Source organism: Amblyomma mixtum, chromosome 4 (genome assembly GCF_055824585.1).
Source record: "Amblyomma mixtum isolate Tamu chromosome 4, ASM5582458v1, whole genome shotgun sequence".
NCBI lineage: Eukaryota > Metazoa > Arthropoda > Arachnida > Ixodida > Ixodidae > Amblyomma > Amblyomma mixtum.
Window position 1 is genome coordinate 75569816 of NC_143015.1, and position 23788 is coordinate 75593603.

Below are 23788 nucleotides of genomic sequence, written 5' to 3' on the forward strand. Positions count from 1 at the left end.
GGCAACCGACCACTGATTAGAGGCGGACGACGTCGACAGAGAAGGCTCCTGGGGGCAGAACCAGGACGTCTCTGAAGATGCCCCCAAACCGCAGGAAAAACCATTAGTGTAAATAAAGTTTTCCCTTCCTTGAAGCGAAAAGCTTCACTACGAGGGTCGGGGTCATGCTTCGCGTATGCCGTATGCCGCGACCGAGTGACGTCACGCGCAGCGCAGGTGGCGACGCAGCCGCGCGCTACTGCGCATGTGCGCCGCCTTCTCGCTGTCGCTACAACTGCGCGCTTCGCCTCCTCGCCCACCATTTGACCTTTCGTTGCAGCCGCGTGTTGCCCGCGTCGCAGCCGGCAACTCTCCTCTCCGCATTCCTGCGTGCAGTTTTAAACGCGCCGATTTCCGTCTGTTCCCAAAGCCACCTGGACTAGGTGGCTTTGCACTTCCTCCGCCTCCGTACAGGCAGTGTGTGGTCGCCTCCAACGTTATCGTGGTGCTCCCAGTGCATTGTGCGCGAACTGCGAGAGCCATGACGTCAAACCAAGCATAACTGCAGCTTTTCGCTTGTACTATCAGCAACGAATGAAACGCGAACAAGAAAATTGAGGGAGCAACACAACTGCATTCACATATTAGTTCCTAGAGAGCAATTACAAGCGAGGTCGGTTGACACTTCTGTAGAAGAGTCTTTGCGCTTTCGAAGTGACATCAATCACTGCTAGTACAGAGCTTCCCCTTCCTGAGAATTTGTTACTTTTCTGTGCGAGGCTGAGTTGTCTTGTTCGTGTTTCATTTCTTGCTGATAGTAGATCCAGGCTTAACCAGAGCTAAGCCACTGCCAATTTTTTCCCTTGTAGGATGCATCTTAAATAACTTTTCACCGTCCTCTTTAATCCTTGCTGCGTATCAAATGAGCTGCTGTTTTCAGCAACGCCCTTGTTGCTCATGTCGCAGTAATTGCAAGGTATTACACTAGCAAATTCCCTTTGCACAACATGCATATGCCAGGTGAAAGTAATAGTAGTGTCGTGTGTTCGCGTCGGAACCAAATGCCTCAACGCCTCGCCTTGCCACCGCCATAAAATCAAAGTTTATTCGACACCTGGAAAATTTAAGATGGATGGGAGCTGTAAGAAACACCACGGCCACTAAAAGCTGCGGGCTCCAATCCCACTGAAAACTAAGGCTGAGTACTGCATCACTTCGCGGTGAACTTGACTGCGTCGTGAGGGAAGTGAGAAAAGGATTGAGAGAAATTAGCAAGGAAGAGTGAGGATAGTGGAGGGCTCCGGATTAATTAAAACACACAGTACCCGAGTGCCCTTTGCGTTTTGTAACTATTTAAGGGATGATAGCAGAAGAGGTCGCGATTGCTCCCCCGGCCTCACATTCCGATTCAAAATACATAATTACCGACTCGCGAGGGGCTTGTAGGAACGTCGAACAAGGTGCACTCCGTTCTTAGCCTTTCGAATATATCAAAATTGTATACGGGATACGGACCCCGCACACCGTTACCTTATATTATTACGGGGGGTTAGCCCAGCAGCAGACGGGACAGGCTACAGTCAGAAGGCACACCGAGCTAAATCACTCCAGCACAAACTGCCACGTCCTCGTCGTCGTCCACTGCCGAACGTCCCAAAACAACGTCGTCTTCTCCTAGCAACTATGCACCGTAACAGTATACACCCCTCCTCCGCCGGGCGGAAGGAAACACAGTCCCTGGGCGTCCTAAGGTGGTGGGTTTGGATGGTAGGGCTTAAGACGGGCGACGTGTACGAGCTGTGTGGAGGGGGCTGCACGAGGAGTGTGGGGTTGCAGGGGCGCGATCTCGTAGGTCACACTGCTCAGTTGCCGCAAGACGCGGTAAGGACCCACGTAACCAGGCAGCAACTTCTCACACAGGCCCACACGACGCGCAGGGAGCCAGAGGAGTACGAGGGAGTCGGGAGGGTAATGGGCGTCACGGTGATGAAGGTCGTACCGTCGTTTTTGAGCGTGCTGTGAAGAGTCGAGGCGATGTCGAGCGATTTGGCGGGCGGCGTCAGCTCGGGAAATGGCGTCACAAGCGTAACTGCTGGTACAAGGGTCTTGAGGCAGGAGGCTGTCCCGTTGCTACCCTTCCAGGAGGCTGGAAGGGTAGCAACGGGTCGCGGTCAAAGAGCAGGTAGAAGGGGGAGTAGCCGGTGGTATCATGGCGTGTGGAATTGTAGGCGAACGTCACGAAAGGTTAACTGACGTCCCAGTCACGATGGTGGTCTGAGACATACATAGACAGCATGTCCGTCAGGGTGCGGTTAAGACGCTCAGTAAGGCCGTTGGTCTGAGGATGGTAGGCCGTCGTGAACTTGTGGCGGGTAGAGCAGGAGCGCAGAAGGTCGTGGACCACTTTAGAAAGAAAGCAGGGGCCGCGATCCGTAAGCAGTTGACGAGGAGCGCCATGAAGTAGGACGACGTCATGGAGAAGAAAGTCGGCGACATCGGAGGCACAGCTGGTAGGGATAGCGCGCGTGATAGCGTACCGGGTAGTGTAGTCGGTCGCAACGGCAATCCACTTGTTCCCGGATGTTGATGGGGGGAAAGGACCAAGCAGGTCGAGACCAACACGGAAAAATGGGTCAGTCGGGATGTCGATGGGCTGAAGCTGGCCACTGGGTGGAAGTGGGGGCGTTTTCCGGCGCTGGCATTGATCACAAGCAGCAACATAACCGCGGACAGAGCGGTAAAGGCCAGGCCAGAAGAACCGCCTGCGCACGCTGTCGTACGTGCGTGACACGCCTAGGTGCCCTGCAGTAGGAGCGTCATGAAGTTGAGCAAGTACTGTGGAGCGGAGATGGGTCGGGACGACGAGCAAGAGGTCGGGGCCATCTGGGTGCATATTGCGCCGGTACAAAATATCGTGATGCAGCACGAACATTCGTAGAGCAGGATCGGAAGGGTCGCTGCGGAGGCGGTCGACTTTGAGGCGCAGAGATGGATCACGGCGCTGCTCGTCACCAATGTTTAGAAAGTCTGATACGGACAGTACACAGTCGTCGGTATCACGGGTGTGGGAATCAGGGGGATCGACAGGATGGCGGGACAGACAGTCAGCGTCTTGGTGCAGCTGACCGGACTTGTAGACAACAATAAATGTGTATTCTTGCAAACGCAAGGCCCAGCGACCCAGGCGGCCTGTAGGGTCTTTAAGGGAGGAACTCCAAGAAGTTCCCCTTGGAACTTCTTGGAGTTCAGTTGGAGACCAGCGCGACGGAAGACCGCCAGGATAGTGGCAAGACGGCGTATGTGGCTTTCGAACGTTGAGGAGAAAACGACGTCATCTAGGTATCACAAGCACGTTGTCCATTTGAAGCCACGCAGAAGCGAGTCCATCATGCACTCGAAGGTGGCAGGAGCGTTGCAGAGGCCGAAAGGCATAACTTTGAATTGGTATAGGCCATCGGGGGTGATAAAGGCAGTCTTCTCACGATCCCGTTCGTCAACAGCGTTTTGCCAGCAGCCTGAACGGAGATCAATAGAAGAAAAGTAGCTGGCACCATGTAGACAGTCGAGGGCGTCATCAGTTCTCGGAAGAGGATAGACGTCTTTCTTCGTTACTTGATTAAGTTGACGATAGTCGACACAGAAGCGCCAGCTGCCATCTTTCTTTTTGACCAACACCACAGGGGATGCCCAAGGGCTGCTAGAAGGCTCGATAATGTTGTTCGCCAGCATCTTGTTCACCTCTGTTTGGATGACATGGCGCTCAGGAAGAGAGACATGGTAGGGCCTTCTGTGGATAGGGCTGGCATCGCCCGTATTGATGCGATGGGTCACGACAGAAGTTTGGCCAAGAGGACGATTCCCGAAATCGAAGACATCACTGTAGGAAGCTAAAAGGGCGCAGAGGGCGTTAGCGTGGTCAGGTGGCAAATCCGCCGCGATCATTGCAAAAGTAGGGTCCGGGTGTGAAGCGGGCGAGCGGGGAAGGGCGTGGAGACCAGCGTTAGGCTCAACTGCTAGAGCAGAAACTGTACATTCGGCCAATGGAACCAGTTCAGCGAGTGCGATGCCACAGGGTAAAACTTGGGGGGAGAGACTGAAGTTCAGAATCGGAAGGTAGGTGCGGTTGCCGGTGACGGTCAGGACTGTGTGTGGAAAGATGACGTTACGCTGGAGGACAACGTCCTTGATTGGGTACGTGACGTAGACACCATCAGGAACGGCGGGAAACGGGGACATATGGACATAGACTGCAGCGTCACGCGGCAAGCGAGTAAATTCAGCGGCACGTAAGCGAGGCGGCTTGGTATCGGCGCTTTCGGAGCAGAGCGGCAAGTCCAAACGAAGAAGGCCAGTGGCGCAATCAATTAGAGCCGCGTGCGTCGTTAAAAAGTCGATGCCGAGGATCACATCGTGGGGGCAATGGTCGAGGACAGTGAACGCGACAGGGGTTGTACGACCAGCAATGGAAACACGCGCAGTGCACAGTCCAACAACGGCAGCAGCACTTCCGTCGGCGACGCGAACGGCTGAGGAAACGGCAGGTGTCACAACCTTCTTCAGACGACGGCGAAAGGAGGAGCTCAGGACAGAAATTTGGGTGCCAGTGTCAGTAAGAGCGGTAACTGGTGCACCGTCCACGCAGATATCGAGAAGGTTGCGGCGAGCAGCGAGGGTCAGGAGAGGGATTTTCGGGCCGGGTCATCAATGCAGCATCACCTCCGGGAGCTGCATTGGTTAGTTTTCCGAGTGAGAGCCAGGTAAGGGTGGAGTGGACGGGCGTCGAAATTGCGGAGAACGGGAGCGGCGGATCTGAGGGGAAGGCGAGCGGCTGGACCTTCGCGGGGTCGAAGTGTAGAAAGCGTGCAGAGACTCAGCACGGGAAAACGTCTGGCGTGGTTCGAAGCCGGCACGGCGATCATAATTGGAACTAGGTCCGTAGTCTGCACGACGATCGTAAGTGGAACGAAGGTGAGGTGGTGAAAACCAACGGCTTCGGCAGTGACGGGAAATGTGGCCGACACGCGAACAGGTGAAGCAGATTGGGCGGTCGTCCGGGGTGCGCCAATCCGCAGGATTCCGGTAGCGGTAACGTGGTAGTACGGTCGGAGTCGGTGAAGCAGCAGCAACCAGTGGAGCGGTGTTTGGCAAACAGGGCGACGCAGACGACAGGCCAGAATTGAGGCCCACGTTCGCAAACTCCTGGCAAACGACGGCATGGATCAGCGCAATCGTAGAGTCGGCCGGTTGAGGGGCGAAGGTGACGGGAGTCATAGGTTCCAGTTCTCTGCGGACGATTCTAGTTAAATTGGCAGGATGGGATGGTTGTCGCAGTGTTGGCAGGTCTTCGCAGGAGGATGTCGCCGCGGTGTTCGGAAGGCGATCAAAACGAGAAGCAATACGGCGATGTTTTGCCTGCTCGAATTGCCGGCATACCTGGAGGACGGAGTCAACCGTTGCACAATCTTTACAAAGAAGGTTGAATGCATCATCAGCAATCCCCTTCAGGATGTGGCCCACCTTGTCGGTCTCTGGCATGGCGCTGTCTACTTTTCGGCACAGAGCGAGGACGTCCTGGATGTATGAGAGGTATGACTCCGTAGACGACTGTGCTCGAGAAGCAAGGTCTTTTTAGCACCCAGCTTGCGTCCAATTGGTTTGCCAAATAAGTCTCTGAGCTTTTCTTTGCAGTTGTCCCAAGAGGTGAGGTCTTCCTCACGCGTCTCAAACCAGACGCGCGCCGTGCCCGCCAGGTAGAAAATAACGTTAGCAAGCATGAGCGTCGCGTCCCAGCGGTTGTGCTTGCTGACTCGCTCATACATGGCGAGCCAATCCTCGACATCGACGTCATCGGTGCCACAAAAGGTGCCCGGGTCGCGAGGATGCGCCACGACAACGGTCGACGCTGGTGGAGATGCTGCGGCCGGAGGTTGCTTGGACGGCATAGTGATGGCTCGAAGCTGACGACCGCTGCGGAGGTCCAGGGCAGGGTCCCGGTGTGATACTCAGCACGACCTCCACCAAATATTACGGGGTTAGCCCAGCGGCAGACGGGACAGGCAACAGTCAGAAACCACACCGAGCTAAATCACTCCAGCACAAACTCCCACGTCCTCGTCGTCGTCCACTGCCGAACGTCCCAAAACAACGTCGTCTTCGCCTAGCAACTATGCACCGTAACAATATGGGCCCCTTCTCATCAGGGTTTGGCAGGAAACGAGGCAGCAGACGCAGCTGCGCGCGTGCTCTCACCGGGCTGTTTTAAGGCGAAAGCCTTTAATGCTTCATACTGTCGTTAGCAGCCGTGTCGGCAGATGTTTCCGCGTTTTGACGGGTGTCCACCGAGATATGCGAGACAGTTACTCCGTAAATTCCATTCCTCAAATACAATTTTAAGGCGAAAGCCTTTAATGGCTCCTACTGTCGTGACCAATACGTGTTAGCACATTTGTCCGCGTTTCAAATTGGTCGAAATGGTCGTGACGTTACTGCGCCTGAATTTTGACGGGTGTCCACCGAAATATGTCAGACAGTTACCGCGCAATTTCCTTTCCTCGAATGTAATTTTCGACTGGTGTCCACCGAGATATGTGAGACAGTTACTGCGTAATTTCCTTTCCTCAAATACAATTTTCATTTTCTTCATTACGGCCCCTCTTTCTTCTTTCACTCCACTTCCTCTCTTACTGTACGGTACGGTTCGGGTGTCCACCGAGATGACAGAGAATTACTGCGCCATTTCCTTTCCTCAAAAAGCGTTGCGCTCAAAGGGCAACGCGTCGCGCCGAACGGGTGGCGGCGTTCCGTGGACCCCCTGGCAACCCTACAACACGCTGTCGCGTTCCATTCCTAAAGGCAAAGATTAAGCAACATTAATTGGCAGTTAATTAATGCACCAACAGAATGTGAAGTGAACAATCGCGTGGCAGAATGCGGAGCTCAGGCTTTCGCCTTTCACCACTTTAGCCGCTAAAGTTCCTCGTAATTTTTCAGTTTGTTCATTAGCGCCCCTCTTTCCCTTTCTTCCTTAACTCCCACTTCCTCCCTTCCTCTACGGGGCTGTCCGGGTGTCCACCGAAATGACAGCCTCAAAAAGCGTTGCGTTCAAAGGCAAGGCATCGCGCCGAACGAGTGCGTTCCTCCCTTCCTTTACGGTGCGGTTCGGGTGTCCACCGAGATGACAGAATTACTGCACCATTTCCTTTCCTCAAAAAGCGTCGCGTTCAAAGGGCAAGGCATCTTGCCGAACGGGTGGAGGCGTTCCGTGTACTGCCTGGCAGCGCTACAACACGCTGTCGCGTTCCACTCCTAAAGGCGAAGCTTAAGCGTCATTAATTAGCAGTTAGAATTTAGTCAATAATCAGTAATTAGTCACGAATTAGTAATTTGTCATTACATCGTCATCAATTATGTGTGACGTCATCCAGTGGTGACGTCACGCGTCACATAGGCAAAGTGGTGCGGAAAACGTTTTCGCTTCTACGCACTTTAGAGAGTCAAAGTGCCTCTGAATTTTTCTTCTCCCCACCCGATCAGGAACCCGATCCTAATCCGGTATATCTCTTAAAAGTATTACAACCTACTCTCAATATAGTCATCGCCTTTACCCTAGCCCATGTAAAGGCCTGAAGAAGGCGGATGAGCGGCTCCTTCTCCGCCTCCTCACCAATACATTGTTCTGCCCGGCAGCACTAAAACATTTTGACCCCTCCTATAACGGCAGCTGCTCGCACTGTAGTGCAGTGTCTTCTGACACTTATCACATGGTGTGGGCCTGCCCCTCCTATCCCCCCAACCAACCCGGGAGGACTGGAAGGCGATCCTGCTCGGCTGCCACGACACAGGCAAACGCCTTCGTAACTAGTCGAATTCTCTATTCGACTCCTTATCTCCACCTACGGAAACAAGAGGAGGTGGTGGTGGTGAAAACATTTATTACGAATGAGCAGGAGGTATGTTTGGATCAGCCCGTAAGGGACCGATCCTTACAAACACTAGGTGGAGGTCCCTAGTATGGGACCCCAGTGGCGGTTGCCGCCGCCCGGGCGCGCCCGACTAAGGCTTGTTGGGCCTGTAAGTCGTGGCAGCCGAGCAGGGTCGCCTCCCAGTCCTCCCGGGTTGGGTTGGGGATGGGGGGAATAGCGGGGTTGGACGGGCAGGCCCACACCATGTGATAAGTGTCAGAAGACACTGCACTACAGTGTGGGCAGCTGCCGCTAAAGGAGGGGTCAAAATGTTTTAGCGCTGCCGGGCACAGCAATGTATTGGTGAGAAGGCGGAGAAGGAGCCGCTCATCCGCCTTCTTAAGGCCTTTACATGGGCTAGGGTAAAGGCGATGACAATTTTGATAATATGTTGTAATATCTTTGAATGTATAGACCGGATTAAAAACGGGTTCCTGATCGGACGGGGAGGAGAAAACAGCCCGGTGAGAGAGCGCGCGGGCGGCTGCGTCTGCTGCCTCATTTCCTGCCAACCCCTGATGAACAGGGGCCCATATGAGGTAACGGTGTGCGGGGTCCGTATCCCGTATGCAATTTTGGTATATTCGATAGGCTAGGAAGGGAGTGCACCTTGTTCGACGTTCCGACAGGCCCCTCGCGAGTCGGTGATTATGTATTTTGAATTGGAATGTGAGGCCGCGAGAGCAATCGCGACCTCTTCTGCTTGTGTTGCACTGCGGGCTCTGAAAGTTAGGCCGTTAACTGTGTTGCTGTTGTGAACTACCGCGGCCGTGTACCATCCCCCGTGGTGAGGGCCGGAGGCGTCCACGTTGTATACACCTGTTTTGTTGCCATAATATCGGGCTAGCGCTTCCCCTCGTGCCAGGCGCCGACCATTATGGTCTTCATGTGACATGTTTGCTGGAAGAGGCCGCACGTGGAGGGCACGTCTCCACAGTTCCGGGATGCGAAACCTGTCTTCCATTGGAGGGGTGTGTTGGATATGGAGTCGAGCAAGAAGGCGGCGACCCGACTCCGTTAGCGACAAGCGCGTGTACTGGTTTGTAAGGTGCGCCTCCCGGAGTTCCCGGAAAGTATTCACCACCCCAAGAGCCATAAGCCGGCTGTTTGAAGTAGTGATGGGGAGGTCAAGGGCACGTTTAACAATTTTGCGAAGGATGACCTCAAGGGCGTCCTCCTCTTGTTTCCGTAGGTGGAGATAAGGAGTCGAATAGAGAATTCGACTGGTTACAAAGGCGTTTGCCAGCCGCAAGGCATCCTTACTTCGTAACCCTCCGCGTTTGTTGGAAACCCGGCGGACCATGCGGCCCACCTGGTCCCCCACCTTACGGAGTTTGGCCAATGTAGTGTCTGGCCGCCTGTGTTTGTGGATGTAGAGTCCGAGTACCCGTATCTCATCACTTTCGCGTATGGGACCACTCTCAAGAGAGAGAGATATTTTAGTTGTGCACTTCTGTGAGGGGCGGAGGTGCATAAATTCCGATTTTTGAGGGGAACATTGAAGACCGCAGCGGCGGGCGTAGCGTTCTACTATCGTCGCCGCTGTTTGCAGGCTGGTTTCAATGTCTCCTGTGCTGCCCTGCGTGGCCCACAGAGTGATGTCATCGGCGTACAGGGCGTGCTGCACGCCGGCGACACCACTCAGCTGGGCCGGCAGGTGCATCATGGCCAGACTGAAGAGCAGCGGGGAAAGTACCGCGCCTTGAGGGGTTCCCCGCGTGCCGAGTAGGTAAGGACCATGGTCTCTATCTTGAATTCGAATGTAGGATTGACGATCTATTAAAAATTGGCTTATGTATTGGAATGTATTGATTGAGGCCACAGTCCGTGTGACTTAGGTTAGTGAGTATGATCTCATGTGTTACATTGTCAAATGCCCCTTTAAGATCCAAGGCGAGTACTACCCGGTCATTATGGGGGCATTCGAGGGGGTCAAGGACTTCCCGATTGAGTTGCAGGAGGACATCCTGTGCGGATCTGTGTGGGCGGAATCCGAACATGGTGCTCGCAAAGACTTGTTTGTTTTCAAGATATGTAGATAACCGATCCCGCACCATCGTCTCCATTAGTTTGCTCACACATGAGGTGAGAGAGATGGGGCGGAGGTTATCTGTGTCAATTGGTTTGCCAGCTTTAGGAATAAAAGTGACCAAAGACGTTTTCCATTCGATTGGCAGGGGGGTGTCCCCGCGCCAAATCGCATTGACGTATTCCAGGAGGGACTGGTATGCCAAGTCGGGCAGGTTCGTCAAAAGCTTGACGGTGACCTTATCCCGTCCTGGCGCAGTGCCCCGTTTCATTTTGGCGAGAGCCGCCCGCAGATCATGGAGCTGGAAAGGTTGATCCAGCTCCGTGTTCTCTCTGCCTACATAAGAGTATGCAGATCCACGGGGGTCTTGGGCTGTACACAGATACTGGTCCCGAAGTTTCTGTGCCAGTTGAGTCGTGTTGTCAGAAAAAGCGTGCAGGGCTCGGTGCAAATGGTTTTGTGTTTCGGTTCGTGTTTGTGTTGGGTCGATTAGGGCTCGAAAGAGACGCCACGTGTTTCGGCTGGACATTTGTCGCGCGGCCGTGTTGCATCTATCTACCCAGTTGGAGTCGGCGAGTTGGGCCGCGTACTCTGCCGCTTTCTGGGTAAGCTCGGCAATTCGAGCTTTAAGCTTTCTATTGTGTTTCTGCCGTCGCCAACGGCGGACGAGGCTGCGACGGGCTTCCCAGAGGTGTAGAAGGTGGTTATCCACGTCCGTGACCGCCTCTGAGAGCTGGATGTGTGTTTCATGCGAGGAAAGGTGTGCCAGCAGCTGTTGGGACCATGCTGTGTAGCCTTGCGCGGAAATGGGTGTATTATCAAGTGAGTTAAAATTTTGCCTGAATTTCGTCCAATCTGGGATATGGGCTTGTGTTCTGGGACGCTTGAGGGGGCGTGTGCGTAGTGTAGTGTTAATGATGCAGTGGTCGCTACCGAGGGTCTCCTCGGTGTTGAGCCAGTCTGCGTGTCGTATGTTGCGAGTGAAGGTTAAGTCCGGACACGTATCCCGTGTCACGGAATTTCCTAGCCGGGTTGGGTGGACAGGGTCCGTGTGGAGGGTGAGGCCCAACGTGGACGCAAGCTCCGCCAGCTTACGCCCGCGCGACTCCTCCTTGCGATACCCCCACTGCTGACTGGGAGCGTTAAAGTCGCCCACAATCAGCAGGGGATCGCGGCCCGCTACTCTTAGCGCGCGGCTAAAGAGGTCCGCAAAAGTCACTCGCTTTAGTTTGGGAGAGCAGTACACGTTGAGTATATGCAACGGTGGGTCCCTGCGGCGGACTGGTAGGAGGGTCACCATTACATAAGAGTACTCTAGTTGGAGGTCGAGATCCACTAGGTTGGCTGTGTAGTCTTTGTGAACGAGAAGACAAGACGCGGGATCCTGTTGGAACGTCGTGTAATTTGAAATTGTGGCGCCCAGGCCTGGCTCTTGGAGGGCAACCACGGCTGGTAAGGACTCGAAAGTTTCAAGGTAGAGGCGGAAATTGGCCCGCTTAGTGCGGTCCTTAAAGCCTCTACAGTTCCACTGTGTTATTGAAGTTGACATGGCCGAATTGGATATGGCGGAACTCCTTTGATTAAGGTGTCTCGCCATGATTTAAAATTCTTGGGGGGGAGGAGGAGGGATTGGCTGCCTCAGAGCCAGCTACTTGCGCCATCAAGGGGGTGATGACGGAAGGAGCGGGGCAGCTGTCCTCATTGTCCGAATCAATAATCAGACGGTTGAATTTTGAAGGGCGGGATACGTCCCTAATGGGTCCCGTCCGACGGAGGAGGCGGGGGTTGTCCGAGATGTGTTTTGAGACCACCGCGGGGACGGCAGATTTGACCTTTGTCAAGATCTGGTCCATGGCGGTCTCGATCATATATCGCAATTTAGAGGTTAAGCGCTCCTCCATCGCAGAGATGGCTGTCACGAGGGCAGGCGAGATCTCCGCGTCGCTCTCCATTGCGTCCGAGTTCTGCGGGCTCGGTGCGGCAGACGCCAATTTTGACTCTAAATTTTGAATTTTGTTGAGCAAAAGCTCATTCTGTGCCCGGAGCACGTCTATCTGTTTTTTGTACTCCGCGTCGAGTGCGGAGACGGTTACGGGGGAGGGTGAGGGATGGGAGGAAGAGGAGGCGATCTCAGCCCAGCTGCTCACCTGTTTGTCGTGTTGAGGCGCTGATGCCCGGGCGTCGGCAGCGCCAATTGTCTTGAGGGCCGGGAAGTGGCCAGTGTCTCTGCCGCTGGGCGGTGGAGGCGCCGTCTTCTTCCCGGGCGCTGGCTTCACCGACGGTGAAGAAGGTGACAATGTCTTGTGGTCGGTGCCGTGAGCACCACGCGGCGTTCCGCCACCGGCACCTGGTTCTGAATGACTTGGCTGCTTGCCAGGTCTCTGGTTTTTTGGCACCTCTGGGCGTTTAGCCTTGGGGCCATACACCTTGAGCTGCCGGAATTTTCCCGTGCAGTCGCGGGAGTTGGTAGCGTGGGCTTGCCCACAGACTGCACAGGACAGAGTACATTCATGCGGCGCCTTGACTCCGTCGACGGTCGGCGCCGTTGGCCACACAGGCCGCACTTTTCATCCGGGCAGGGGCAGGTGTCTGCTCGGTGGCCCACAGTGCCGCACCGCACGCAGGCCGGAATGGTTCTCTTGTACGCACGCACAAGGGTCACCTCAGAGTTATAGTGCACATATCGCGGCACCACTTTTCCCACGAAGGTGAGCGACGCGACGTCGGATTTGCCAAGCTTGCGGATATCGGCAAGCTCTCCAGCACGCCACTGGATCTTGTTTTGGAGGGACTCACTGGTCTCATGCTTGGCCACGGTGATGACGCCGCGGCACACGTCTCCAGTGAGTTTCAACTGGCCGTACATATGGAGCTGGCCCTTCGGTGATGTTAGCTGAAAATCCCGCAGAAGCTTGTCCGCGACGTGCGGCTCTCTGGTGCCTGCGACGATGAGGTTTTGCTCCCATGTGGGGAGCAGGCTGAGGGATGCTGCGGCCTTGGCGCCCAGGTAGGCCGCGAACGCTGCTCCCAGCTCGCCATGTTGGTAGACATCCCTCAGAGCGACGGTCACCCGGGGCTTCAGGATGATCACGATGTCTTCTGGATGAAGACGCGGCAGTGGCTTTGGTTTCCAAGAGGGTCCCGTCTTAGACTGGGCCCCTCCGTGAAGCGCTGCAGCGCGCGCAGCAGCGTTGTCCCGTGTTGAGCGGCCTGCCGACGTGGCGTCCGCTTTCTTCGAGGCGGCGTCCCGCTTGCGGGAGCGGCGTTCCACTAGTTTGAAGTGCCTCGGGTTCTCGATGGGCGCATAATCCGGACTCTCAGGCGTTGGAGCTGAGGGAACCTCGGACCAGGCCATGGCGTCCGGGTCGTAGCCGCGTTGTACTTTTTGGGCAGCCATCTTGACACGGGTGGGCGACTCACTCACGGCCGAGCGTCGGCGTTAGGCCTAGCGCCGTCGCCACGAAACGCAAGTGAGGATCGGCCCTAAAATGCGTAAATGTTGCCCCACCTGTGTGTGAGTGGTGTCCACAGGTAGCTGTCGACTTCGCGAAGACAGACGCGGCTGCGTTGACGGGGTTCCGGCCGAGGAACCGTGGCTCCAGCCAAAAGTTGGAGGAGACGATGCGCTGTACGTCCACTCGCTCCGCGCGCTCACAGCGCCCCCTCACACAAGAGGAGGACGCCCTTGAGGTCATCCTTCGCAAAATTGTTAAACGTGCCCTTGACCTCCCTATCACTACTTCAAACAGCCGGCTTATGGCTCTTGGGGTGGTGAATACTTTCCGGGAGCTCCGGGAGGCACACCTTACAAACCAGTACACGCGCTTGTCGCTAACGGAGTCGGGTCGCCGCCTTCTTGCTCGACTCCATATCCAACACACCCCTCCAATGGAAGACAGGTTTCGCATCCCGGAACTGTGGAGACGTGCCCTCCACGTGCGGCCTCTTCCAGCAAACATGTCACATGAAGACCATAATGGTCGGCGCCTGGCACGAGTGGAAGCGCTAGCCCGATATTATGGCAACAAAACAGATGTATACTACGTGGACGCCTCCGACCCTCACCACGGGGGATGGTACACGGCCGCGGTAGTTCACAACAGCAACACAGTTAACGGCCTAACTTTCAGAGCCCGCAATGGAACACAAGCAGAAGAGGTCGCGATTGCTCTCGCAGCCTCACATTCCAATTCAAAATACATAATCACCGACTCGCGAGGGGCCTGTCGGAACGTCGAACAAGGCTGCACTCCCTTCCTAGCTTATCGAATATACCAAAATTGCATACGGGATACGGACCCCGCACACCGTTACCTTATATGGGCCCCTGCTCATCAGGGGTTGGCAGGAAACGAGGCAGCAGACGCAGCCGCCCGCGCGCTCTCTCACCGGGCTGTTTTCTCCTCCCCATCCGATCAGGAACCCGATTTTAATCCGATCTCTACATTCAAAAATGTTACAACATATTATCAAAATTGTCATCGCCTTTACCGTAGCCCATGTAAAGGCCTGAAGAAGGCGGATGAGCGGCTCCTTCTCCGCCTTCTCACCAATACTTTGCTGTGCCCGGCAGCGCTAAAACATTTTGACCCCTCCTTTAGCGGCAGCTGCCCACACTGTAGTGCAGTGTCTTCTGACACCTATCACATGGTGTGGGCCTGCCCCTCCAACCCCGCTATTCCCCCCATCCCCAACCCAACCCGGGAGGACTGGGAGGCGACCCTGCTCGGCTGCCACGACTTACAGTCCCAACAAGCCTTAGTCGGGCGCGCCCAGGCGGCGGCAACCGCCACTGGGGTCCCATACTAGGGACCTCCACCTAGTGTTTGTAAGGATCGGTCCCTTACGGGCTGATCCAAACATACCTCCTGTTCATTCGTAATAAATGTTTTCACCACCACCACCACGACACAGGCCCAACAAGCCGGGCGCGCCCGGGCCCGGGCGGCGGCCACCGCCACTGGGGTGTTGTTGTTGTTGTTGTAGCGACTGACAGAAGGATGAAAAGGAAAGTGCACGGGCTTGCCAACTAGCTCGAGCCGAGCCACCACCGCTGCCTGAGGTGGTGACAAAGCGCGGCTACGGCCGCTTATCTGTTTTTAGAGCGCAGCTCTTTGGCGTCCGTTCCTGGGTTTCGCGTCGTCGTCGGCGTCGGCCTCGTAACCAGCTCCGCCCCCAATGTAACGCTTTTCAATTGGTCGAAATGCTCGTGACGTCACAGTGCGCGAATTTCAAATGGGGCCAATTGTACTTTGGCTAGTAACCATGCAACCAATCAAAGGGATCGTATAGTGATGCTGCAACTAAGTTGGACTGAGTTTAGTTAATTGCTTAATTAATCAATTAGCCTAATTAATATAGACGAGAATGAAGAGGTCAGAAGAAAAGAAAAGAAAGACGCGCGCCGCAGCGACAACAGCGTCGGCGGAAGGAGACGCTGCTGAAAAAAACATAAGTACGAAGCCGCGTTCCCTCCACCACCACGCACTTCCCCACTCAGTAAGACGTTGCTCGTTTCATATACGTTGTGTCGAATATCCTAGACAGTTCCAACAATTGACAGGTTAATGACAGAACACGATGGATAGAAATGCAATAATATAAATATGAAATAGCCTAATTAACCTTTCTAGTTAGACCGCATAAATCAATAAAACCGAGAACGAAATTGGTCGAGTTGGGGAATCGAACCAGGGTCTCCGGAGTGCGATACGAGCACGCTAGCCACTCCGTAATGCCAGCTGAATGGTTTGGAATGAACAAAGGCGCGTCTAGCTAATACGGAGCTTCGTTCACTCCCATCTTCCCCCTTTCCCTTACGGCGAGGTGCAGGTGTCCACCCAGATATGCGAGAGAGATACATTTCCTTTCCTCAAAAAATAAATTTACCGTCCAGCAAGGCGTACAGCCGAATTGGCGATGGCGTTCTGTGGACTCCCTGGCAGCGTTGCAAGACGCTGTCGCGTTCCACTCTTACAGGCGAAGCTTAACATGTTAACCACACATCAGTAACACACGCAGACAGCCAATGGACGCGTCATTCGCTGGCAGCACTTGATTCATCATTCACAACCACATTCTTAACGTACGCTCCCTTGCCGCACATGCCAAGGACGTACACCACGATCACATTCTGCGCCATTCCTCTGTACTTTGCTTTGCTGAAACCTGGATGGATCCCGAAGAGCTTCTCGAAATCATAGATTTCCTATACTGCTGTGGTGCTCGCAGAGACCACAACAGAGCGGCGGGAGTCGCTATCTACTTGCGCACAGGTCTCTCAGCAATACCAGTCGAAATGTTTGGCACGTCACATGAAGTTGGCGAACTGTGCGCCGCAAAGTTGTCCAACGGCTTGCTGGTAGTAGCTGCCTACTTCGCCCCTACCGCACTCACGAAAGACGTCGTGCACTTCCTGCAACTCGCATTAACCGTCCATCGATCCACACCGATGTTAGTAGTGGGGGACTTTAATGTTGACATAAAGACAAACAGCAATTTCCTAACACTTATGCGGGAGAACATCCCGTTCCTCTCGCTCGTAACGCGTCCCACGGCTGTGAAAACCTCGCGAGGCACTTGTATAGATCTCGTCTTTGAGAATCAAGCATTGGTGTACCAAGTCGAACATATATCAGTCTATTTCTCCGACCACAAAGCTTCCTTCATGACTGTCAAGAACTGTTAGTGGAGTCTTTGTTAAAGGAATACGTGTGAAAAATAAAAAAAAAATTCTGTGATAGCGCATACATGTGTTGCTCGATTTCTTTGCCTCAATCTATCGAAAAGGTGAAACAGCTTATTTGCTGCGCTCAAATTTCGCATTAGGAAGTAACGTAATCGTCGGTACTTTTTCAGCCAGCGTCCGCCTCGGCGGACGCGGTTGTTGCTGCGACGCGCGCCATTTCTTTCCCTTTTCTCTTTCCTTTGATCTTCTAACTCTCCTCTATCTGCACGTGGCAGCGGTGGTGGCTCGGCTGGAGCCAACTGGCAGGCCCATGCACTTTACTTTTCATTCTTCTCTCAGTCGCAACAACAACAACACCGCTGCCTCGTGCAGATAGCGGAGAGTTAAAAAATAAGAGCAAAGAGTGAAAGAGAGACGAGTCGCAACAACCGCGTGCGCCGAAGCGAACACGCTCGCTGAAACACCAGATACCCCTCCCCCTCTGGGGTGGTCCCAAACTAGGGGCCTCCACCTATATATCGGTCCCTTACGGGCTAAAATAAGAGCAAACAGTGAAAGAGAGACGCGTCGCAACAACCGCGTGCGCCGAAGCGAAGACGCTCGCTGAAACACCAGATACCCCTCCCCCTTTGGGGTGGTCCCAAACTAGGGGCCTCCACCTATATATCGGTCCCTTACGGGCTAACCCAAGCATAGAGGTCTCGTTAGTATCTGTTCTCGCTTCGGCGAGCGCGGCTTCGGCCGCTTATCTGTTTCTTGAGCAGCGTCCGCTCCGGCGGACGCAGTTGTTGCTGCGACGCGCGTCTTTTCTTTCCTTTTTCTTTTTTCTCTGATCTTTCAACTCTCCTCTGTCTGCACGTGGCAGCGGTGGTGGCTCGGATCGAGCCAGTAGCAGGCCCGTGCAATTTCCTGCTCATCCTTCTCTCAGTCACAACAACAACAACAATCCAAGCATACGTCCTGTCCCTTCTTAATTAATGTTTTCGCCACCACCACCACCACCACCACCGGCCGGAAAAAGGTTGAAAATCGGTTTCCGAGGAAAGGAAATTGTGCAGTAGCTGTCTCACACCACTGTGGACACCCGAACCGCGCCGCAAGGGAAGGGATAGAGGAAGTGAAGGAAGAAAGAGGTGCCGTAGTGGAGGGCTCCGGTAAAAAAATGGCTGAGGCTTAGCTTAGGTTAAGCCTAGTCAGATGCGAAGCATATTGTCGCCGAGTTGCATATCGAGCACGCCGCTTGGCTAGACGTTCTTCACGCTCTTCATCAGTCTCTGTAGCAAACCGCAACTTTTGCTTCTCATCCCAACGAGCAGCCCTGTTTCCAGGGGCACCTGGCGGAGCGCGAGTGACAACGGACGCACTCCAGATGAGCTCCGCTGATTTCGTGTCTTCACCCTAGACAGTGAGATCCTGGTATGATTTCATCGATATCACCGGTTTCCTGAAGAGGAGAGGAATCCAGGGACACCAACCAGAAGTACGTACGACGAATTTTGACCATTTTAGGTCATCTTTTCCCTGCGACCAAGCCAGATGCCTCACTAGGCCTACCGCGCAGCGCCGAAGAACACGGAGCTCCGCGTCGCAGTGGCGTTCGCCACCTGCGTCGCAGCAGCGTTCGCCAGCTGGGCCGCGCCGTGGACCGTGCCCGCGCGCCGTAGTTCGTCATGAAGGTCACCGTAGAAGGCATCCCAATTTCTCAAGAAGAATTAGCAGCCAGTGACTGGTTGACTAAAGTTAACAAGCTCCGGGAAGCGCGAACAACATCAAGGCCATCCGTGCCCGATTTCCCTGGAGACAAAGCGGGACCGAGCCAAGCGTCCCAAATCACCAATGGGCTGCGTGTGAACAAGATGACAGCTGAACTCACGCCTCGGCAGCGAGGACGCCTACTAGCCAAGAAATCTGTAGCTTCGAACCAGCCTCGCTTACCCAGCAACGCTCTCAAGCTGATTGTGCGCCCACGCGGCGGACTGCTACTCTCCAAAATTACAACCTACCAACTACTGGAAGCGATCTGCACGGCTGCTCACTTCACCAGGGACGCTGTTCGTCACGAAGACCTAATACAAGCTAACCTGATTCAGAATACTTTCGCGTACTGCACCCCAGTCGTCGAAAGAGCTGAACGGGTCATGCAACTCAAAGAGATCATCGTCGACAACAAGGCGTATGAGATATCCGTCTACTGCGCTCCAGATGATAGTTCGAGCCGCGGTGTGATTCGTGGCGTCGATCTCCGACTGGATCGAAATACAATTCAAACAGAGTTACAAGACAACCGTAACCCACCCATTGTGGATTTTCGGCGGCTCGGGAACACCACCGCTGTACTTATCACGTTCGCTGAGCCCCAAGTGCCTACCTGGGTCTACTTCTGCAATAGTCGCCATAGGTGCAACTTATTCAAGAAGAAATACGAGGTGTGCTATCGCTGTGGTGAGCTCGGTCATCGAGCCGACGTTTGCGCAAGCCCAACTACTAAATGTAGAGGTTGCGGACTATCCAATCCTACCAAAGACCACACGTGCAAACCAATCTGCCGCCTGTGTGGCAAGGAACATATCACGGGCGATAGTCGCTGCAGGGAAATCTTCAGGACTCCTTACGAAGTCAAGCGCAGGAAGTGGGAGAAAATCCAAAAAGCTGAGGCAGATAAACTCAAGTCCCAAGAGACCGCCAAGCGGGTCACGCTCCAGCACATCAGCCGATGGGACCGGCAACGCTCAGATAGCCAGCAACGGCAGCCCCGAGACCGCTCGAGTTCTTTTCCGCCACTCAAGTATCCCGCTCCACGGATGGGGTCTCAGGATACCTCCCAGACCAGGCCCGGGCCACCTGCAGTCATCCAGCAGACACGGGCCTCTTCTCAGCCTCTGCAACAGCCACCTGGGCTACCACCATCACTACCCGATCTACTACAACGTCATGAATCGGTGAGTACGCAGGGAGGGACTCCCACTACTCCGGACACACACAAAGCAATTATGGAACTGACAGCAGTCATCCAACAACTAATACTCAGAGTAGAGGCTCTCGAAAAGCCAACGGCCACAATCACTCCCCCGTATCCGCAGGGATCACCTGAAACAGTACCTATGGATATCGCTGCCCCCAACCGATCCGCACAAAAACGCAAAGCAACTCCCGACACTGACTCCCCCACGGATGGTTGGCAGGCGCGTTTTGTCAAAATCGAGGAAAGCTGCGCCCTCAGTCAAACTCGCATCACAGCTTTAGAAGCACACATTGAACGCTCACTCCACACAATCGGCTCACAAGTCACACGACAATTTGAGATTCTGAGCAAAACTATAGAAGCACAGGGCAAACTTCTCGCTGCTGTGGTACCCGTGGCCCCTGCGCCAACACCCGCTCCAACCCCACACCTTTCCCAGCCTAATCATGGCGAACAGCTCGGGTACCACCACCATCTGGCAGTGGAACTGTCGCGGGTTCGCGCGTAAGCGTCCGGTCCTCGAGCAGTTCCTCACCGCGAGTGATCGCCCCGAACTAATAGTCCTACAGGAATGCGACAAGAACACGCAACTTGCCGGTTACACTACATACCTATCGGAACGAGTAAAGCCTCGATTAGCCACTCTCGTCAAACGTAATCTCACTGTCCTCCAACACAATTTAAATCCAACTTTCCCCGAACACGTCTTCTTAGAAATATTACCTCGGCCCTCGCGCAAGCGTCGCACCAGTCTGTTTGTAATTAATCTCTATAGTCCTCCCCGAGCCCGTAGGGGTATTTTCGGTCCTCTTTTCCTCAAAGCCCAGCAGCTAGCGCAGGGACAACCCCTCCTCATCCTCGGTGACTTCAACGCGCATCACCGTGCTTGGGGCTACCACTACGACTCGGCTAAAGGCCGACGCCTTTGGAATGACTGGCATACGCATCAGCTGACCCTCATCACGGACGTCTCCTACCCCACTAGACAAGGTACGGGCCTACACCGAGATACAACTCCGGATCTTGCCTTTACGACCTCCGCAGTTAAAGCTACTTGGTGCCACACTCACGAAAATTTCGGGAGTGATCACTTTGTGCTCGAGATTGTCATACATGAGCCCACCAGGCAATGTACACGGAAGGCTCAGGTGACTAACTGGGACTCTTTCCGGATGCACAGGGAACAGCATGACAAACATCCCACTATTACTAACATCAAGGCGTGGACAACCGAAATTGTCAAACAAGTGGCCGACGCCACAAAAACCGTCGAGTTAGAGGACACAGTTCCCCACTGCGACCGCTACTACGCCCATCTATGGGAGCGCAAGAAGTCGCTCGAAGCTCTACTTGCCACTTGGAAATGGGACCGCGATATCCGACGTAGACTGGCGCGCGCACACACGAATATCGAGAACTATGCAATCGAACTCACTCGACAGAGCTGGCACAACATTTGTGACCAGATGAACAAGACTCCAAACACTCGTAACACGTGGAACCTCCTTCGACATTTACTCGACCCAGCTGGAGGCAAACTCCAAACACGCCAACAGCTCGAGCGAATCTTCCACCAGTATCCTGGCACGCCAGACGAGCTCAAACAAGAGCTTATAAATACTTACATCCGCCCCGAACCAGCAACCAACCTCCCCTTCTATCAGGGCGCTGACAATCCCGGCCTAGACGCTCCAATCACTCTTGCGGAGGTCCGAGCAGAACTAAATCGCCTCAAGACGACTTCGGCGGCCGGTCCCGACCACATTTCAAATAAAATGCTTAGAAACCTGGACGACGCATCCATTCATGCTCTTACCGACTATCTTCAAGAATGTTGGGCCAGCGGTACCATCCCTCAGGAGTGGAAATGCGCGAATCTAGTCCTCATCCCCAAGCCGGGAAAACCACCAACCTTGGCCAACCTCCGCCCCATCTCTCTCACGTCCTGTGTTGGGAAGCTGATGGAACACGTTATCCACACCAGACTCTTGAGATACCTCGAGGACAACCATCTACTACCAGACACAATGTTCGGCTTCCGCCCTCATTTAGCCGCCACGGACATTATGCTTCTTCTCCATCATCAGGTGGTCATGAAACGTACACTAGACACGAAAGTCATCGTCGGCCTCGATGTTGCCAAGGAATTCGACAACGTCCTTCATGAAGCGATCCTTCAACAACTTCAGGCTCTCGGTGTCGGACATCGCACGTATGCGTACGTCCGAGATTTCCTCTCCGACCGCACAGTACAACTAAACACTGGCACGGCAGATCCTTCCATCATCTCTCCGGGAAACCGCGGCACGCCCCAGGGCTCCGTGCTTTCGCCGATGCTTTTTAACGTTGCACTAATAGGCCTTCCCAAGCTACTCGCCGACAGCCCTCACCTGCACCACAGCATTTATGCTGACGACCTCACACTTTGGATCACGCACGGCAGTGACGGCCAGATAGAGGAGACTCTCCAGACCGCAATCAAACGGATCGGAGATTACCTCATTACAATTGGCCTCACCTGCTCGGCGACAAAGTCAGAGTATATAATCATCCCGTCCCCGGGACGACGCCCTCCAAACATACATTCTGAGATCAACCTCCAGGTGCAAGGTAACCCGATCCCTCGTACAGATCACATCAGGATCTTGGGCTTACACCTGCAGGCCAACGGTAGCAACAACACCACGCTCCAACGCATCGACCAGTCGGTGGTACAGATCGGACGCCTCCTTAAGCGAGTTTCCAATAAGCATCATGGTATGCAAGAGTCCAACCTCCTGCGCCTCGTTCAAGCCTTCATCTGCTCCCGCATCACCTACTCTGCACCCTACCTACGTCTCACTCGTGCCGAAAGCGAACGGCTAGAGGCGTCACTCCGAAAAGCGTACAAGACGGCCTTGGGCCTTCCCATGTCCACAGCTACGCATAAGCTCATGGCTCTCGGAATCTCCAATACCGTGAGCGAACTTATTGAAGCAACCCTCACTGCCCAATACGAGCGGCTCTCACTCACACACGCTAGCCGAGCGGTACTGCAGCAAGTTGGGATCTCCCCGCCGAGAGCGGCCCCAAGTTATGCTGAACTTACCCAGGAATATCGCCAAAATCTCCGCATCCCTCCCATTCCCAAACGGATGCACCCGGAACACCATGCCGAGAGACGGGCCGACCGTGCACGTCAATTCGAGAAACGCTTCAGCGGACGTCCGGACGTCACGTATACGGACGCCTCTTACCATCCCTCGAAGCCAGCGACGGTGGCGGTAGCTCTCGCCCCTCACCGCAGCTGGTACACAGCCTGCAGCATTCGCAATGCAGAAACAGTCACCGCAGCAGAGGAGGTTGCCATTGCGCTAGCGCTAGCTGACCCTAATACCAAAGTCGTCATCAGTGATTCTCAACAGGCTATCCGCAACTACGATGCTGGCCGTATCTCTTGCCAGGCGTCACACATTCTCCTTTCTACTGCACCCTCTTCCAACTCTCGCTTACTTCTTTGGGCCCCAGCCCACGAGTCGCTCAGCGGAAACGCACAGGCGCACACACTCGCCCGAGATCTGAGCTGCCGAGCAGAGTGTGTGATCGGCCTCCCTGCTTCCTCTGACACTAATATCTCACGCGCTTCTCTACTCACCACTTACACGGACATACTACAGCACTACCGGCTCGAAAGATGTCTCTATCCTTCCGCACACCGTGATCTAACAAGACGCGAGGCCGTCCAATGGCGCAAACTACAAACTGGCAGTTTTCCATACCCCCTCTTATACAGCAAGATCTTTCCGCAACAGATAGACCCCATGTGCAAACACTGCTCAACTCCAGCCACTCTCATACACATGGTGTGGACTTGTACACATCACAACACAAACAACCCAAACACCTCAGAGACGTGGGAGTCTCTCCTGCGTACTTCCGAGCCGGCAGACCAACGCCGGCTTATCCAGCGCGCGGTGGAGGCCGCGACATCCCAAGGGATCCCCGCCGACCTCCTCTAAGCCAGCGCAACCGGTCCTTGGACTGGTCCCCTGTTTTGGGAGAATAAAAGAAATCACCACCACCACCCTGTCTCCAGGGGGCATCTCTATCTCGTGTACGCCTAGCAGAGGCAGGCGCATACCCTCCAGCATCACGTGTTCACTACAGCGCACCTAGCGGCAGAAGCAGGA

The 23788-nt window shown here is 54.5% G+C and overlaps 2 protein-coding genes across 2 annotated transcripts in view; both read left to right on the forward strand.

The window, feature by feature from the left end:
* Window positions 1-23788, forward strand: part of LOC149347073 (endothelin-converting enzyme 2-like) — a 78333-nt gene that overhangs the window by 32722 nt on the left and 21823 nt on the right. The window lies entirely within an intron of this gene.
* Window positions 21373-23685, forward strand: LOC149347074 (uncharacterized). The gene has a single exon (XM_089586850.1). The coding sequence runs from the start codon at window positions 21395-21397 to the stop codon at window positions 23615-23617; it is 2223 nt and encodes a 740-aa protein (XP_089442976.1). The 5' UTR covers window positions 21373-21394; the 3' UTR covers window positions 23618-23685.

What these genes read in the sequence shown, in the direction of transcription:
- LOC149347074 (XM_089586850.1), top strand. Translation starts at nt 21,395, where the DNA reads ATGCTTAGAAACCTGGACGACGCATCCATTCATGCTCTTACCGACTAT.